Here is a 19,405-nt window from a genome sequence, read left to right on the forward strand (position 1 = left end):
AAATAAATATGCCACGGTCATCTACTCCGAACGTAGATCGACGCTATATCATTTAATTTTACAAAATTAAATGTCTCGTTGAAATTATAATTGGTCAAAGTCCATTGACCGGGCATAGATTCCAACAATCCCCCACATGAGTGGAAATAGCCAAATGCAAATGCATGCAGACACAAGCTCAACCCTCGAGAGGTATATAAGCATAAGGATAGGTAGCTTTTAGCTTTGAACCTTCCATAGTCAACGTCATCGGATACACAGGCGGCCTAGTAGCGCGATGCTTTGAACTAGTCCCCCACGGCGTGCACCGAGACAATGGTGTTAACACTTAAACACCTCAACCTTATCCGTTCTCACGTTTTGTGTCCTTTGCGGCCTTGGACACCACTTTGGATTCATAAGTGTGTAATTTGAAGCGGCCACACTTCACACTTACATAGGTGATTCCTACTCGAGTATCTTGCCCTACTCGGTCTCTTTGAGAACTCAATCTCCTTGAGATCCTTAGAAATCATTAAAAGTCATAGACTTATCCTCACCACAAGGCAAGTTTTCAACACTCTATTGCTCTTTAGGGAATAGATGTCGATAAGTGTTTCTCACGAACTCTCATAGCTTAGTTTTCCCATTGAACCAAGTTCTTGGGATCTCCAGTCATCATGGTTGGGTTACCACTATGACAATTCTTTAGTTTGTGGATTTCAAACCCATTCCCTCTAGCAACTTATTCATTTGATCACGATTTAACCCTTTGGTTAGCGGATCCGCTAGATTATCTATTGACTTCACATAGTCAATTGTAATCACGCCTGTTGTGATCAAATGTCTCACGGTATTATGTCGTCGTCGAATATGTCGAGACTTGCCGTTATAGAAGCCATTGTTCGCCCTCCCGATAGCGGCTTGGCTATCACAGTGAATCAACACTGGAGGCACTGGCTTACACCAACCTGGAATATCCTCAAGGAAGTTCTTAAGCCATTTGGCTTCTTCCCCAGCTTTATCTAAAGCTATGAATTCTGATTCCATAGTTGGACGTGCTATACATGTCTGTTTCGTGGATTTCCACGAGACAGCACCACCCCTAATAGTAAAGACGTATCCACTTGTTGAAAGTGAGTCCTTATTGTCGGATATCCAATTCGCATCACAATACCCTTCAAGTACCGGGGGGTATCTCGAAAAGTGTAGCCTATGATTTTGAGTATGTTTTAGATATCTCAAAACCCTTACAAGAGCTCTCCAATGCTCTTTGCTTGGATTACTCGTGTAGCGACTCAACTTGTTCACGGCACAGGCAATGTCCGGTCGAGTGCAATTAGTTAAGTACATAATGCACCCAATGACCCGTGCATATTCTTCTTGTGCAACGGGTTCGCCCTTGTTTTTGCTCAAGTGAACATTGAGTTCAATTGGAGTCTTAACCGGCGCGCCATCATAGGCATTGAATTTCTTCAATATCTTCTCAACATAATGAGATTGGGTTAAGATGATTCCATCGGATATTCTTAGAATTTTCATTCCAAGAATTACATCGGCTAGACCCATGTCTTTCATGTCAAAGTTTCTCTTTAACATGGCTTTTGTCTCGTTAATCACTTGAGTATTACTACCCATGATTAACATGTCATCAACATAGAGACACACTATAACGTACCCGTTATCAGTGCTCTTAATATAGACACATTTGTCACACTCGTTGATTTTAAACCCATTTGATAACATCACATTATCAAACTTCAAGTGCCATTGTTGGAACCGGCAGCGGAAGCGGGCGCATAATAAATCAATCACATAATAATCAGATCTATTTAGCAGATTATTTAGACAAAAGCTATTCGCGTAATTATCACATGTATCATGCTCATAACTTGAATCAATCATGCTTTAAGAATATTGAAACCTAAAACATGCTTTTCTACGGAGCAGAAAAATACCTAATTAATTCTCCAAAGAATTGAAGATGGCTAGCTTCTTCTCCACGTGATGCTTTGAGTACTAAACCACAAATCTTCTCTCTGGTTCCCGAACTGTATCCCAATATCAGTGTGGGCTGATCTTACTAGAATACTAGGACTTAAATAAAGAAGACAGAAGAAATCCTTTTTGGAATAGGAGAGGAATTCGAAAATTCCTACAGCTTGTGAGAGCTGAAATTTTCGAAAATTTTAGCAAATAAAATTGTGTTATTTCTATCTCCTTTATTCTCCTATTTATATTAAGTTCCTTTTGGGCCCAGACAGGGATCTATGGAAGGTTTTGGATATGGGCTCATCCAATTTACGTTTTACTAATTAAATTGAACCCACAATTTAATATAAGTTATAATTGGAATATTACGAGCAGCCACTACAGAAGTAATATTGAACTCTCCCCATCCAAATCCGAAATTACAAGTAATCCGGGTTTCCGTTTAACTTTCATTTCCTGTGCTTAAGATTAAAATGTCCATTAATTAATTAATATCTGCTATTGACTTAATTAATTAACTTCTTATTAATTCCAAGAGTGGACTTAGCATGAAACGCTTACTTATTATTCATAGAATAATCACACTCCAACTAGCTAGGTTCCGAATAATAAAACCTTGTTTCGCGCTCCTCTTGAGGACATTATCACACGAGACTCAGCTCGCACACGATTCAATATAATAGCAATCCTAGCACCGCTAGATATCGATCACCACTGCCCAATATATCAGGATAATTGGGTTACGAAAAACCCGCACCATTTGATAAGTCAAAGCAGTGCATAATCAATACCGTATGCTCAATGCTAACCTACATTGATTAAGAAATAAATATTTATCAAGACCTCGCCTTTCAGTAGATAGCCTAAGGCAAGTCTCGCTGTTAGATCCGTTCAGTGCTTTACCACACCAATGTCATCTTATTTCAGTAAGGCTTAGAAATGTGCGGACTGACATTGCAACCTTTCTCGATGGATAGTCAAATTCCATCTAGGTTGTGAAATTCATCTTTTTCTTTGTTTAGAACTGACCGTATTACCTTAAAGTGGACGACGCCCACAACCGGTCTACTAAAACAAAGACTTAGACTTTGTTAAGTTAACTTATACATTTAAACATGCATTAACATCCATTAAATGTAAACATAACAACATTATAACAAAAATAATCTGTTTTATTTATTGGAAAATAAAATAAGAGTTTTACAGTATTCAATCACTCGAAACGTGATTTCTAGTATACAAACTCTAACAGCCATTGCAACGGCGCTTGTTTTAATCCATAGAGGGACTTAACTAGTTTGCATACCTTCTTTTCTTGTCCGGGCACTACAAACCCTTCGGGTTGTTCCATATAGATTTCATCCTCTAGTTCACCATTTAGAAACGCAGTCTTAACATCCATTTGATGAATCTCAAGATTGTGCAATGCAGCAATCGCGAGAAGCACTCGGATAGATGTAATCCTCGTTACAGGTGAATAGGTATCGAAGAAGTCATGTCCTTCCTTTTGTTTAAAACTCTTTACTACCAATCGGGCTTTATACTTATCCACTGTTCCATCGGCCTTAAACTTTCTTTTAAGCACCCATTTGCACCCTAAAGGTTTCGCACCTTCGGGCAAATCGACCAACTCCCAAGTATGGTTTAGCAAAATTGAATCAATTTCGCTTTGAACAGCTTCTCTCCAATGTAACCCGTCTGGGCCATCGAAGGCTACTTTTATTGACGTTGGCTCTTCATCCAACATAAAAGCAATGTAGTCAGGACCAAACGTTTTTGGTGTTCTGACCCTACTACCAAGTCTTAGTACTGCATCACTTGGATCATGTCTCACTCGCTTGCGCGATTTAGGCTCTTCATCCGCGGATTTAGTACTAGTGGCTTCATCCACTGTTTTAGAACTAGTGGCCTCATCTTCAATTCTTGTCTCGGAATTGATTGGGACTTCTTCTTTGTCCTTGCAAGGAAATGTATTTTCGAGAAATACGGCATTCCTTGACTCGATTGTTGTTCCTACTGTAATAGTCGATATTTCAGACTTGTGAACAACAAATCTATATGCACTACTGTTAAGTGCATATCCAATGAAGATACAATCGACTGTTTTAGGGCCAATTGTAACTTCTTTGGGCGGGGGAACCATCACCGCCAAACACCCCCACACTTTGAGGTATTTGTAGGATGGTTTCCTACCTTTCCACAATTCATAAGGAGTGATATCTTTTCCTTTGAGTGGAATTTTGTTTAGGATATAGTTGGCTGTCAAAATAGCCTCCCCCCACATGTTCTGGGGTAATCCTGAACTTAGTAGTAACGCATTCATCATCTCTTTTAGAGTTCGATTTTTGCGTTCCGCTACACCATTAGATTGTGGTGAGTATGGAGCAGTTGTTTGATGAATTATACCACTTGCGTTGCATAATTCCTCAAACGGGGCTACATACTCGCCTCCTCTATCACTTCGAATCGCTTTGATTTTACAACCAAGTTGATTCTCAACTTCGTTCTTATAATTTTTGAACGCTTCGATTGCTTCATCTTTACTTCTTAAAAGATAAATATAGCAATATCTTGTGCAATCATCTATAAAAGTGATAAAGTACTTTTTACCACCTCTAGTTTGCACCATCTTTAAATCGCATACATCCGTGTGAATTAATTCAAGGGGTTTTGTTTTTCGTTCAACTGAGTGAAACGGTAACTTAGTCATTTTTGCCTCAAGACATATTTCACATTTGTCTTGGGTATCTACTTCAATTGCCTTTAGTAAATCTAAATTTACTAATCTTTTTACGGCTTTTGAATTTACATGTCCCAATCTACAATGCCACAAATTTGAAGACTCGGTCAAATAAGAGGAAGTAGATGCTTTATTACTATTGTTAGCCAAAGGCTTTGGAACAAGGCGCGTAGCCACACTAAGCTTGAAAAGTCCGTCGGTTACATAACCTTTTCCGAGGGACGTCCCAAACTTGTACAAAACAAACCTATCAGACTCGAATACAAGTTTAAACCCCTTATTAACTAGTATTGATCCTGACACTAGGTTCTTGCGGATGTCCGGGACATGTAGCACATCCTTCAAAGTGATCGTGACTCCAGATGTCATCATGAGTATCACATTGCCAATGCCGAGGACCTCGGACGATGCTTGATTCCCCATGTTGATCTTCCTCCCTTCAACAGCGGTGTAGGAGGCAAACTTGCTCCTATCGGAGCAAACATGAGCAGTAGCGCCGGTGTCGATGTACCAGCCGCCCTTGTTGTCAACAATGTTGACTTCTTCAGTGACCACGGCAACGAGGTCATCTTCATTCCAGTCCTTGAACTCTTTCTCAACGACGTGGGCTGCCGGCTTCTTCTTCTTGCTGCGGCAGTCTTTGGCAAAGTGGCCAACTTTGCCACACTTGTAGCACTCGCCTTCAAATTTCTTTGCAGACTGCTTTCCCTTCCCTTTGTCTTTCTGATTTGGGCGGGGGCGTTTGTTGGAGGGGTCCGCCCCGCTCCAACAAGTTGGCTTTGGCGTCAAGTGGGCTAAAGCCCTTAGCCTTTTGGTCGATCTTGCGCACATCCGCTTCAATGCGCAGCTTCACGATCAAGTCTTCAAGACTCATCTTCTTTCGCTTGTGCTTGAGATAGTGCTTGAAGTCCTTCCAACTAGGAGGAAGCTTCTCAATGAGTATGCACCGCACAAAGTTGTCGGGCAAATTCATCCCTTCAGCCACGAGTCCGTGGATGATCATTTGGAACTCTTGAACTTGTTCCATGACCGGTCTAGAGTCGACCATTTTGTAGTCCATGAACTTGGACACTACAACATGTTCCGTACCGGCAGCATTGTCTACACTATACTTCTTTTCTAGGCTTTCCCACATCTCTTTTGATGTGGTTACAAGGGAGTATACATTGTACAAACTATCATCTAATGCACTTATAATAAAATTTTCACAAAGATAATCTCCTTTGCGCCATGCTTCATAGTCCGCCATGACCTCAACACTTGTCTCTTGATCACTTGGCGCGGGCGGCTCGTTCTCCGTGAGGAAGTTGGCGATGCACAATGTTGTCAAGTAGAACAACATCTTTTGGTACCACCTCTTGAAGTCAGCTCCTCCAAACTTAGGTGGTTTTTCGGCGGGTGGCATCATTCTTGGTGCCAAAGGTGCCGCACTTGGTCCATGGAAGGAACCAATTCCGTTGCCCCCGAAGGAGCCAACAACATGGTTGGGCATAGAGCCCCCACCATTCATGTTGGGCGTAGAGCCCGCCATGGTCGCATTGGTCCCGAAGGAACCAAAGCCCGTGTTGAACCCGAAGGTTCCAACACTCGCATGAGACCCGAAGGCCCCAGCAGTCGCGTGAGACTCGAAGGTCCCCGCATTCGTGTGAGACCCGAAGGCCCCAACACTCGATCCATTAAAGGATCCGAAGGAACCACTAAATGTGGAACCAACCGACCCACTCGAGGTGGATCCACCAGTGAGCCCCTGGGTAGTAGTATGCACCCAAGGGGTTGTTGATGAAGATGGATAGAGCCCGGGAGTTGGCATCATCGTGGTGGATGCCATGGTGGAGGAAATGATGGCGGCGGTGGTGGCCGGAGTGGTGGAAACGGCGGTGTTGGATTCAGTCGACATCTCCAGCAAAGGTGTTAAGGTTTCGAAAGTATTAGTTTCAGTTTTAGGTCCAGATCCCTTCAAAAGCAAGTTATATCTCGTCTTGCGATTGTTGGAGATTTAAGGATTACAAGAAGGAATAGAAGAGCTAAGTAACTGAAACGAAATTACAAAGTTCGAAACAAATAAACTGGAAAAGCCGAGTCGAGGAGTCCTCTTTCCGCAAGACGAGATACGCCCCGGTAGTGCTCTTCGGATTGGCGTTTCGTCCCCAAAGATAAAACGGCTACGTCTCTGGTGAAGCAGCACCGCTATCAGCAGAGCTCCGGCGAACTGGATGGAGGAGAGGGCAGAGCTTCGACAGAAGAACAATGCAGAGGGAGGAGAGAGTGTATGATGCAGAGTGTGGATTCTAGTTTCTGATGTAGAGAATGCTAGAATGGCTAGCCTATTTATAGGCTCAGTCCACTGCAGGGGGTCAACGGCCATAATGGTCGTCATTAATGGTAGACCGTAACGGTCGTCGGTTACGAGCCCAGAGTTAGAGAGGCTGATCTAGAAGCTTCTAGATTCGTTCACGACGTGGACTATCACGTGTCAGCCACGTTGGCTTACCGTGTCATACTGACGAGGTGGCATCCCGCTTGGCTCGCTGACGTGGAAACGGTGGTGGTCTAAAAAGAACTAGACCCACTAGACTTGGGCCAAGCCCACAACTAGGCCCAAAGACCAAGATCCAAGTCCAAGGGCACGGGCGCGGGCGCGGGCGGCGCGCGCGTGTGCGCGCGTGTGGGCTCTTACAAGCCATCTTAGTCCACTATAATTATTACATGTAATAATCCTTCTTATTAAATACTAGTTTAATAAGGTTGAAACTTTCAATGTGGGATAATTAACTCTCTTAATTATTCCCTAATCTCCTCTCATAACTCATTAAGTTTGCAATTTTTGCACAACTTTAAATAATTATTTCTCACTCACCGGGAATCGGATTTGAGAAAATAAATATACCACGGTCATCTACTCCGAACGTAGATCAACGCTATATCATTTAATTTTACAAAATTAAATGTCTCGTTGAAATTATAATTGGTCAAAGTCCATTGACCGGGCATAGATTCCAACAGCCATTGCATCAATATTTTTTTTGTGCCTGGCCTTATTGACCATGAATTCCATTTTCCCTAGTTAAAATTTCTAAAATTTCCCTTGTATCAATTAAAAATTACTACTCCATTTGGAACATTAGCTTTACATGATCTACGATTTTTATATATATATAAAAAAGATGTATAGCAGTTCCTGCTGAATTTTTATTTTTATTTTTATTTTTATTTTTATTACTACTCCTGCTATATAATCAGGTCCTATACTATATGGGAGAGGGAGAGATGTGTGGGTGGTTGCACAATGAGTTGTAATTTGTGAAGGAGATGTGTGTCCCCAGTCCCCCTCCTTGTGGAATATATACAAGTAGTACATGCCAATGTACAGCATCCAGATTTTTTCAAGTTCTACTATATACTACTATATATATACACAGGGGCGGAGGGAGGGTGGGGCCAGGGGGGCCCATGGTCCCCCCACTAATTCTTAAAAAACTTAGGAGTATTTTAGTAATTTCACTATAATTATAATTTATATTATATATATTATTAGATATAGATTTCAGACGTTCCTCTTAATTTTATATATATAAATATTAGTGATAGATTTACCTTCCTCTTAATTTATATATATATAATATTAGTGATAGGTTTCAAAAAATTAGATATAGGTTTCAGAATCTTCGTTTCTCTTAATTTATATATATAAATATTAGTAATAGGTTTACCTTCCTCTTAATTTATACATATATAATATTAGTGATAGGTTTCAAAAAAATTATACGAATCGTTGCTCTTAATTTCTCCTTCAGCCGTTCCAATTCTGAAATTGGTCGTCTAGAATTAGGTATATTTCAAAACTCACATATAATTTAATTGATTTTTCTACATGGTTGTATTTTTGTTTGGTTGCAATAATAATTTAAAGGGGGAGAAAGAAGATAGGTATGTAATTCCATGCTATGGTTGTTCTGTTGTTGGAATTTTTTAACCCCAATTCTTTATTTGATGTGTATGTGTTAATAGGTTTATACTATTTGATTTGTGAGTGTGAGTCCCAATGTTATTTCTAAATTATTGTTTGTAATGACAACTTTTTAGATGTGAGCAGATAGTATATTTTGGTTACTCTTTATTCTTTTAGTTGTAAAGTACAAGATGAACTTTATTATGTTTGTGTAATTGTTTATATTTTTGTGAATGATTTATATTCTTTTGCTAATTATTGTTGACTATTTTTGTAGATATATGGATCGTTATTTCAAGAAACTTTCTTCCGTTGATTCTTCATCAGTTGAACCTTCACTTCTTCAACCTCAAGAATCATCCAATGAAAATAAAAATAAGGTTGATTTAGAGAATCTCCCAAGTGATCCAGGAGAACGACCTGATATAATGAGTTATCCACCAAATTTAATAGAACAAGTTCGCAGAGCTTACTTACTTAAAGGTCCGTGTCAACCACGTAATCATGATTTTCGTCCTACAGTAGATGGAAATCGAAAACGTAAATTTGTCTCGCATTGGTTTGATGAATTTAAGGATTGGTTGGAATATAGTGTTACGAAGGAAGCAGCTTTTTGTTTATATTGCTATCTTTTTTCAAGACTCCACGGAAATGGACAAGACGCTTTTGTATCAGGGGGATTTACGGTCTGGCGCAAGAAAGAAAGATTAAGAGATCATGTTGGAAACCATAAAAGTGCTCATAACAGGTGTAGATTAGCATGTGAGGATTTGATGAATCAAGCCCAACACATTGAGGTCTCTTTAGCAAAACAGTCAACACAGTCTAAGCTTGATTACCGCCTGCGATTAAATGCAACGATTATTTCTCTTCGTTATCTTATAATGCAAGGATTGCCTTTCCGCGGTCATGATGAGTCAGAAGAATCATTAAATCAAGGTAATTTTCTTGAGTTCTTGAAAGTTATTTCTTCTTGCAATGAAGAGATAGCTAGTGTTGTGCTAAAAAATGCTCCGGAAAATCTCAAACTTACATCACCAGATATTCAGAGAGATATTATAAATGCATTTGCTGTTGAGACAACAAAAGCTATTGTACATGATATGGGAAATGAATTTTTCTCTATATTAGTCGATGAGTGTCGAGATGTATCTGTCAAAGAGCAAATGGGTGTTGTAGTACGATATGTGGACAAGTATGGATGTGTTATAGAACGTTTTCTTGGTGTTGTTCATGTTAGTGATACAACTGCAACCTCACTTGAGAAAGCACTTGACTATTTGTTATCTACTTATGATTTAAGTATATCTAGTTTGAGAGGTCAAGGATATGATGGCGCAAGCAACATGAGAGGAGAATTCAATGGATTGAAGAGTTTGATACTCAAGAGAAATTCCAGTGCTTATTATGTACATTGCTTCGCTCATCAGCTTCAGCTCACAATTGTTGCTGTTGCTAAAAAACATAAAATTGTCGGGTCTTTTTATAATTCTATCTCTCGTTTGTGTAATACTGTTGGAGGTTCTTGTAAGCGCAGAGATATACTTCGGGAGAAACAGAGAGAGAATATTATTAAAGAGATTGCAAGTGATGAAATAAGCACGGGAAGAGGACTAAATCAAGAAATGTCATTGAAGCGACCTGGAGATACTCGTTGGAGTTCACATTACGGTACTCTTGTCAGCTTGATACATTTATATTCTTCTATTGTTGATGTTCTTGAGTATGTTGGGGAGGATGGTCATGACGATTCAATAAGGGCTGAAGATGATGTGTTAGAAATTATAAATAGTTTTGAGTTTGTCTTTGTGTTACATCTTATGAAGCAAATCTTGGGAATTACACATGAACTCTCTCAAGTGCTACAAAAGAAAGATCAAGACATTATTAATGCGATGAATCTTGTCAAGGTAGCAAAATCACGTCTGCAAATAATGAGGGAAAAAGATTGGGATATATTGCTTGCTGATGTTTCTAGGTTTTGTAGCAAATATGATCTGGATGTGCTTGACATGGAAGATGAGTTTGTAGCTCGAAAAAAAGGAAGACGTAGAGCTGAGAAAATGAAGAATCTCCACTATTATCTAGTTGAGCTCTTTTGTTCTGTTATTGACTTGCAAGCTCAGGAGTTGAATCAACGTTTTAATGAAGTCAACACAGACTTAGTTTTATGCATGTCATGTTTTGATCCTAGGGATTCGTTTTCTGCATTTGATTTGGAGAAGCTGCTTCGTCTTGCACGGTATTATCCTTCTGAATTTTCTGAAGTTGCTTTGTCTGAGCTTGAAAATCAACTTGAGAACTTTATTTTCGATGTGCGCATAGATGAAAAGTTTTCACAAATATCAGGAATCAGTGGTCTTGCTCAAAAGATGGTTTCTACGAGGAAACATGAAGTTTTTCCAATGGTTTATTTATTAGTTAAGTTGTCATTGATTTTACCAGTTGCCACTGCATCAGTAGAAAGAGCCTTTTCAGCAATGAAGATCATTAAGACTTCTCTACGTAATAGCATGGGAGACCAACTATTGAATGATTGCTTAGTTCCTTACATCGAAAAGGATGTGTTTGTTAAAGTTACCAATGAAACTATTATGCAGCGATTTCAGAAGATGAAGAATAGAAGACAAATGTTATGATGTGATTGCATTTAAATTTTACATTTTGAACCTTATAATTTAATTATGTAATTTTTTTTTGAAGTTTAATTTTGGACCCCCCACTATGAAATCTCTGGCTCCGCCACTGTATATACATTACTATATATAAATCTGGGTCCCCCACTAATATGAGTTGTTGATGAGAATATAGCAAAGTCTCACGTAATTTTATCATTTCCTAAACTGCATGGATGATTTACAGTATGCCCTTTTCATCTTCTTCTGCCAAATTATCATCTTTTTATATGCTATTTTTATTTTATGGAGTAAATATTTGTAGCGTATAACTCTATCAACTTTTTCAAATTATTTGTCCTTCTATCGACTTTTCAAAACAATCGACTTATTAAAAAATCAAATAATTGTAACTCAGAAATAATTGTAGGCATATTGAAATTGAAACGTACATGAGTGGAAAAAATCTCAAATTTGAGAATTTCTTATTTATTAAAATATGGTGGCTCTCAATATTGATTTTTTCTATTTTTTTAGAGAGTCAAGTCGCAGTTGAGTTGAGGCTACGTCGTGACATCACTAATAGGCATGGGTCCACACCATGTGTAGTCGGGTCGGGCCACTACATCGTGCATGAGAAAAGGAAGCTTCCTCTTTTGTCAAATTACCCCAAATCTATATCCGGTTCGGGTCGGGTTCGGGTCGGGTTGTACCATAGAATGTTTTGGGGGATTGGTAACATGAAAGTGTTCACTAATAAATCTAAAATTAAAATAAAATCGATGCACTTTTTTTTCTATATTTAAGAAGACAAAAGCATCATCATGTTTAAGGGACATTCAATACACAACAAATACTAGAGTATCCCCGTATAGAATTGAGAAAAGAAAAATTATATTCCCTTCAAAATCATACATAGGATATAGTGTATCGACTCGAACTCTTATTTTAGATCGCAGTATAATATATTTATATAAGTACTATCGTGTGGGTGTTATAATTCATTATCATATGATTATTCATTTAGGATTAAGTTATGAGATAATTTTAGTTGGAGAGTGATAGACCGTAGATATACACTGGCGGATCCAGTTGGAAGTAAAGGGGTATGAGTGAACCCCCAAATGCTTCTCGACTTAGTGTATTATTGAGAAAATTTCTACAAATAGCATTGGTAGCCTATCGGTAGTGAAGCCATTCTACGCAGTCTAGACCCGAGTGCGAGCCTCCTTAATCCTTATCACGTGTTTAATTTTATTTTTTATTATTCTATTTAGATTTTAGGTAGTTTTAATGTTATTTTTATTATTCTATTTAATGCAGGTTTTAGGTAGCTTTTAAATGTTATTTCTTTTTTATTATTCTATTTTATATTTTAGATATTAGGTAGTTGCAATTTATGTTAGTTAACGTTAAATACCTGGTGTGAATTCAAAATATTCAATTTTTCGTCCCGTTTTTTAGATATTAGATGATTATGTGACTATAACTTGTACTCGCCATTAGGAGTCTCAATCAATGGCGGCACGGATTTTAAGAAATGTTAAGAAAATTGGATAGAAAAAAGTTATGGAATAGAGGTCTCACTTGTTGGGTATCAGCGGTACTTCAGGATCGAAACACAAACAGAATTTTATTAAACCCGACAACGATGTACGAAACACTGATACACAACACGATAGTGTACACAACACCAACACTGTACACTACAACACTTTTGAAGACACATCCCAAAATACACTCTTGGAGGACACACCTCACAAGACACCCGAAGACACACCTCTAGCTCTACGAGGACACATCTCGCACTCACAAACACACGCGTACACTCTTACTACTTCACTCTAGGTGTACTTACTCACACACACTAGTACTAGATACCTAATGCCTATTTATAGGCAACCTATGTCTGTTAAGAACCGACTTCACCAAACTAGAGAATTCTAGTCTTCTAATTTAATATTCTTAATTCCTAATTCTTAAGAGTATGTCGGCTAGATTCGACTAGATAGTCATCTACTAAATTCTAGGATCTTCTCCAAAGTCGGTGGAGTTCTTATGTTCAATACTCTCCCTCGTCACCGACTTTCTCCTTCGTATGGTTAGTTGCTCCTTCAGCTTCTGTAGCTCCGCAGTGCTGAGCTCTTCAGGATGCATATCTTAACATGATTCTTCAGTTGAGACGGCTTCCCTAAATTCTCCTTCTCTAGCAACTACTTTCTTTTGTGTTGTGCTTGATCTCTGAGCTCGTGATTTCTCCCACTCTTCTCCAGACTCCAAAATCTTTTCTGATTGCTTCAACTTTGTCGCTTCTTGATCCGCTTCAACCTCTAATATATCTATATCTTCATCTTCTTCATTATCTTCTTGCATTTTCGGAAGCTCCACAAGTTGCTCGTCAATTTCTTCCTCATCTTCTAGCAGCTCCAACTTTATTTTTGCTTCTTCCCAATTCTCTTCAATATTCCCCTCTTCATCTTCAATTATCAACATGGAATCGGCAAAATCCCAATCTTCTTCTTCTATAACAGTGGGCGCCTGGGATTCCAACTCTTCGTCACTCACAATGGATAACGCTTCCATATCTCATTCTTCTTCATCCGGTGATGCTCCGCTAGTTATCACCACATGACTTTCTACTGGCTTATTCTCTGACCGACAGTTCCTGGCCATGTGGCCCTTCTTCCCACAATTATAACATATTCCATCAAACCTCCTTGATTGATGAGATTCATTGCTCCGACCATCTCTGCGTTCTGCTCCCCCTAGCTGGGAGCGCATCTCCTCTCGATCATCTTCTTCTCGCTCACGCCATTGAACCCGATCACCTTCGTCTCTTCTACGCTGATATTTTCGGTCACCTTCTACTCTCCTGCGCCAGTTATCATTTCTGGCAGCGCGGCCTCTATTGCCGATGAAAAGAGCTTCTTCCTCATAATCCTTGACTTCACGTTATCAAGATCTAATTTTGAAATCTCTTTGCATAACGATTTAACAATAGAAAAGTACTAACTTACAGTGAGCTCCCGTTGCGAGATAGAGAATAGCTCATTTTCCAGGCGTTGTAGCTTTGCCTCGTTCTTCTTGGCGAAAGCAGTCTTCAGAATCCCCCACACCTCCTTTGGTGTCTTAGCTGACCTGATACGCTGCATCTGCTCGTCTTCCACTACAACCATCAGCATGAACATCGCTCTTCCGCATTTCATCTCCCACTCCTTTCGCGCCTTTGCGTCGCCAGTCGGTGGTGTGGTACTCTCTCCTCCAACAATATCCCATAAGTCCTGACCTATGAGATAATGTTTCATACGGATACTCCAATTTCCATAGTTGTTGCTATTTAGCTTCTCGATGCTATTTACAACTCCAGAAAAATCTGCCATCTGGTACTGGTGTTCTCCAGCTGTCAACTCCGGCAGAGTAACGACGCCAACAATAGTCCCAGACTATTAATTCTGACATAGTAACGGTATACTCTCGGCCTGCGAACGAACACCTCAAAATATCACAGCTACAACAAACCACAACTCCACGTGACGTGGCTCTGATACCACTTATTGGGTATCAACGGTACTCCAGGATCGACACACAAACAGAATTTTATTAAACCCGACAACGGTGTACGAAACACTGATACACAACAAGATAGTGTACACAACACCAACACAACACTATAACACTTTTGAGAACACACCCCAAAATACACTCTTGGAGGACACACCTTACAAGACATCCGAGGACACACCTCTAACTCTACAAGGACACACCTCGCACTCACAAACACACACGTACACTCTTACTACTTCACTCTTGGTGTACTTACTCACACACACACTAGTACTAGATACCTAATGCCTATTTATAGGCAACCTATGTAGGTTAAGAACCGACTTCACCAAACTAGAGAACTCTAGTCTTCTAATTTAATATTCTTAATTCTTAATTCTTAAGAGTATGTCGGCTAGATTCAACTAGATTGTTCTAGTTAATAGTCATCTACTAAATTCTAGGATCTTCTCCAAAGTCGGTGGAGTTCTTATGTTCAATATCACTTGCATATATTAGTTTTAAGTGAAATGTGAGTAAAATGAGTTAGATGGAGGTGGGACCCTAGTATCATTTATGATAAAAGTGAACCGGAACTCTTATTCGCGAACGGACTAAAATAAAAAACGAGACTCCTATTTATAGACGGAGGGAGTACATTGTTTTTTTAGATATATTATTTTTAATATTATTTAATTTTTAATATGATATGTATTTATTTTATTATATAATTCACACTCAATTTAAAAAGTAGAGATCCGCCACTGTAGATATATATGATCTATTGTTATTAATTTTCATATAGGATTACATACTGAGATTCAAGCATATGAATCAAATATATAATATTGTATACAGGGCCGTAGCCATGATTTCTTTGGAGAAGGGGCAAAAATGTAATATGTAGAAAAATTTTATGTATTTGAGGAGGGGCATTTAGTATGATTGGAGTGTATAATTCAAAATATATACTCCTTCTGTCCCATAAAAGTTGAGACAAAACTTTTGGGCACAGAGATTAAGAATTTATATTAAATAAATAGGATAAATGAAAAAGGTAGGAAAGATAAGAGAGAGTAAAGTAAATAATGGAATAAAATAAGAGTGATTAGATGTTTTGTCTTTTGTTAAAAAAAGGAAATGACTCAACTTTGTTGGGACGGACTAAAAAGAAATACGACTCAACTTTTATGGAATGGAGGGAGTACTATATAAATATCTATAGTTTGAAAGGGGTGAGGAGGGGCAAGTGCCACAGCTGCTTCAAAGCTGGATCCGCCCCCGATTATGCAACTCAAGTGGGTTACATATTTAATTATGAGATAGTGGAGTATAATTTTTCAATACGAACCATTTTGTGTCATTTAACTTTACATTAGTAGTATTCTTGGAACTATATACATACTGTATAACTTAAGTGGGTTACATATTTAATTATGAGACAGTGGAGTATAATTTTTCAATACGAACCATTTTGTGTCATTTAACTTTACATAACTAGTATTTTTGGAACTATATACATACTGTATAACTAAAGTGGTTCTAGCATTTACACTTTGTGATATTGTTGATTAACAAAAATAAAAATTTACTATTTAAATGATACGATTATTAAATAAGTTCAAAATTAATCAATTCAAAAAAATTAATTTAACCTTCATCATTTTTGTTACTAATTTATTTTATCACTCAAAAGTTAAGTGTCTCTTACTAGCTTAGTCCATAGATGATAGTTGCTCACTTGCTCATTGCTTATAATATACTTGGGCTTTATTTTCAATTGGATCCTAACTCGAGAGGTATGATATGATACTTAGAAATTGAAGGTGGGCCAGCCAGCATTGGTCGTTGTACCTTAATGTATATAAATTCAATAATTATAAAGTTAACCGTGTTATAATATTATTATTATTATTAATATGAAATTTTTGAATCAATGAAAAAAAATCGTTTTTCTTTAGACCGTTGGCATCCATGATCCATCGACTACCTTCTTTTTTATTTATTTTACTCATTTCCTGCTGCAAATATCCTACACTTCTCTCATTTCATTGAAATCATTTACTTCTTTCTTCTTCGATTTCTTCATCATTTTTTATCTTGTTCTTCTAACTTTTGTTTTGTAAACTCCACTATGTCGGACTACTCAAATGCAAGTACAAAATTTTCTTTCAAGTAATGGCGATGCCTATAATCATGACGAATCAAACATTGATTGAAATTTCAAACAATCCATTCTCCTTTCTCAACTTCCAAACAGGGGCTTCAATTATTTAACTTTTTGGCTTTTAATTTGTAATTTTAGAATTTTAGTTATGTAATTTTTAAGAAAAAAATTGTATAATTTTAAATTGTATAGGAGTATTTTTTTTAATATTTTCGTTAATTATGTAATTTTAATTTGACAGAAAATCATACTTTTATTTAAATTATATTTACATTTAATTACGATATAGGAGGATAAAAAAACGTGTACTTATGAATATATGGGCAAATAGTTTTTTTTTTCGTGTGTAAAAGTAATTTTAGGATCCAAGAAAAGTTGATCTTTAAATTTTCGGGAAAGTCACACAAAATGTCAATTGCGATAAAATGGATAGGGGATTTAACTTAAAATATCATATGAAATTCAGTGCTTTCACCTGTGACTACATGATCAGAATTTCTATCCTATTATTCCTATGCCTGTTGGTTTATTTCCATATCTAATATTTTAACACTGTCTCTAACTTATACATTTTGTTATACTATGCTACGCATAAAAAATGTGTGTAACCGCAACCATACATTTAAAAATATGTAGAAAAGGTGAGATACAATATTTTAATGGTCACATATTGGAATATGACAGCTCAAAGAAATTTCATTGTTAAGGCAGAGATATTTTTTCGTTTATTTGAATGATTTCCAAATTTCATATATGCTAGTCACAATGAAATATAGCAAATTAATACACATAATAATTTAAAATTTTCAAAAACATTTCTGCAATAATATTTCAGATATAATTATTCATTGCAAAAATAATAATAACATTTCGCAATTTTCAAAGTATATCTTATCTAGAAAAAGACATTTATAATATCACGTCTTTTGTCAATCGATCCAACTAAAGGGATGGCACAATTTTGCCTCTCTCCACCTCCCTAGCAAACAATATTCCCCAAAAAAAGTGGGAAATTCTAAAAAAAAAAATCAAGGTTAAAATCGTCCAATTGAGTGTAAATCTCAGTTGCTGAAACCGCACAGCAACGGCCGAGTTTCGCCGGCGAGAAAATCGGAGCCCTCATTCCGGCATCTCTTCCAATCCGAGTCGCCGCGCGACACAAACCGCAGGATCTCCTCGAACAGCGTCTCGTCGCACGGAATCACCAACGGCCCCGAGTAATTGGCGAAGCCGTACTCCTCCTCGGCCTGGCTGAGCAGGCGTTGGAAGATCGGGTGGTTAAGGTGCGTTGCGCGGACTACGAATCTCCGGCAGCTCGCGCCAACGGAGATCGCTAGGTGCCCCGCCGGAACGTCCGGCGGCAGGCGGTGTACAGGAGCTGGAGATGGAGATGTTGCCTTCTTCTTCCACGACCTTAGCATTTGACGAATTCTCACAATGTGTCGGATTTTGTTGCATTTCGCCATGGATGCGGTGCGGTGGTGAGAGAGAAAGTGACGAGAGAGAATCGGTGTTAGCTGTTTGAAGATTTGAAGTTTCGCATTTTATAGGATTTTTTTAGGTTTTGCGAGACGGAAATACCCCTTCATTTTTCAACTATTTACCAGATTTAGTGTTATCTTATTTATATCATTTTAAAAATATTTACTACAAATTCACTTCCACATGGATATCATGATTATGGTGTACTATTAACTTGGATCCATCTAAATGTGTTGAAGGTTTCAAATAAACAGAGAGCAAAATAAGAAATAGTGTGATATTCGTATTAATTAGTAATTCATGCATTGTTACACTCACACGATACTAATATAGTTGTACTTGTACACTTGTAATAACGCCAAATATAAACAAAATGAAATTAAAATCAATACGAAGACCATAATAAAACTATTCAATTCATTTTGATATCAAACACAATAAAAATTAGCGTTATACTCCTTTTCCGTTCCTCAAATTTGATCACCGAACATGGGTTTTAAGAAATGTAATGAAAAGTTGATTGAAAAAATTAGTAGAACGTGTGTCCTACTTTTATATATTAATTTTATAATAAAATGTGAGTAAGAATTAGTTAGTGGAATATGAGATTCATTATAAAAAATGGTAAAAAATAAAATGGGATAAATTTTATAGGACAGATGGAAATGGGAAATGGGACAAACTTTCAGGGACGATGGAGTATGATAGATATCTATACATAGTCTCAATTCTCAAATCTAAAAGAGTTATAACCAAAACAAACTCTAACTATAGACATAAGAGCATCCACAATGGGGCGGACTATGCGACGGACGATGCATCGTCCGTCGCATAGTCCGCTATTGCAGCACCCCGCCCTAAGCCCACTCCTTAGTCCGCGGACTATGCACACATTTTTTATTTTTTTAAATTTTTTTTTTTTTTGTATTTTCTTCTAT

The 19,405-nt window shown here is 37.8% G+C and overlaps 3 protein-coding genes across 3 annotated transcripts; 1 reads left to right on the forward strand and 2 right to left on the reverse strand.

Moving 5' to 3' along the window:
- Positions 1-8,938: 8,938 nt before the first annotated feature.
- Positions 8,939-11,299, forward strand: LOC148926824 (uncharacterized). Its single transcript, XM_089058096.1, has one exon. It carries the CDS (start codon positions 8,942-8,944, stop codon positions 11,297-11,299), a length of 2,358 nt encoding a protein of 785 aa, XP_088914222.1. The 5' UTR covers positions 8,939-8,941.
- A 1,592-nt stretch (positions 11,300-12,891) lies between these two features.
- Positions 12,892-15,314, reverse strand: LOC125187439 (uncharacterized). The gene is made up of 2 exons (XM_048084034.2): positions 14,293-15,314; positions 12,892-14,220 (listed from the first exon to the last, which is right to left on the reverse strand). Exons 1-2 carry the CDS (start codon positions 14,653-14,655, stop codon positions 14,140-14,142), a joined length of 444 nt encoding a protein of 147 aa, XP_047939991.2. The 5' UTR covers positions 14,656-15,314; the 3' UTR covers positions 12,892-14,139.
- Positions 15,315-17,814: 2,500 nt separating this feature from the next.
- LOC125190440 (indole-3-acetic acid-induced protein ARG7-like) lies at positions 17,815-18,510 on the reverse strand. The gene has a single exon (XM_048087755.2). The coding sequence runs from the start codon at positions 18,449-18,451 to the stop codon at positions 18,047-18,049; it is 405 nt and encodes a 134-aa protein (XP_047943712.1). The 5' UTR covers positions 18,452-18,510; the 3' UTR covers positions 17,815-18,046.
- Between the last annotated feature and the right edge of the window lie 895 nt (positions 18,511-19,405).

The sequence above is a fragment of the Salvia hispanica genome, chromosome 5 (assembly GCF_029641045.1).
Source record: "Salvia hispanica isolate PSC_SH4W2 chromosome 5, Shi_PSC_v1, whole genome shotgun sequence".
Taxonomy (NCBI): Eukaryota; Viridiplantae; Streptophyta; class Magnoliopsida; order Lamiales; family Lamiaceae; genus Salvia; species Salvia hispanica.

Coding starts and splice junctions, on each gene's coding strand:
- LOC148926824 (XM_089058096.1), top strand. CDS start 8,942: ATGGATCGTTATTTCAAGAAACTTTCTTCCGTTGATTCTTCATCAGTT.
- LOC125187439 (XM_048084034.2), bottom strand. CDS start 14,655: ATGGCAGATTTTTCTGGAGTTGTAAATAGCATCGAGAAGCTAAATAGC. Junction 14,221..14,292: donor TCTCGCAACGGGAGCTCACT/GTAAGTTAGTAC, acceptor GATAACGTGAAG/TCAAGGATTATGAGGAAGAA.
- LOC125190440 (XM_048087755.2), bottom strand. CDS start 18,451: ATGGCGAAATGCAACAAAATCCGACACATTGTGAGAATTCGTCAAATG.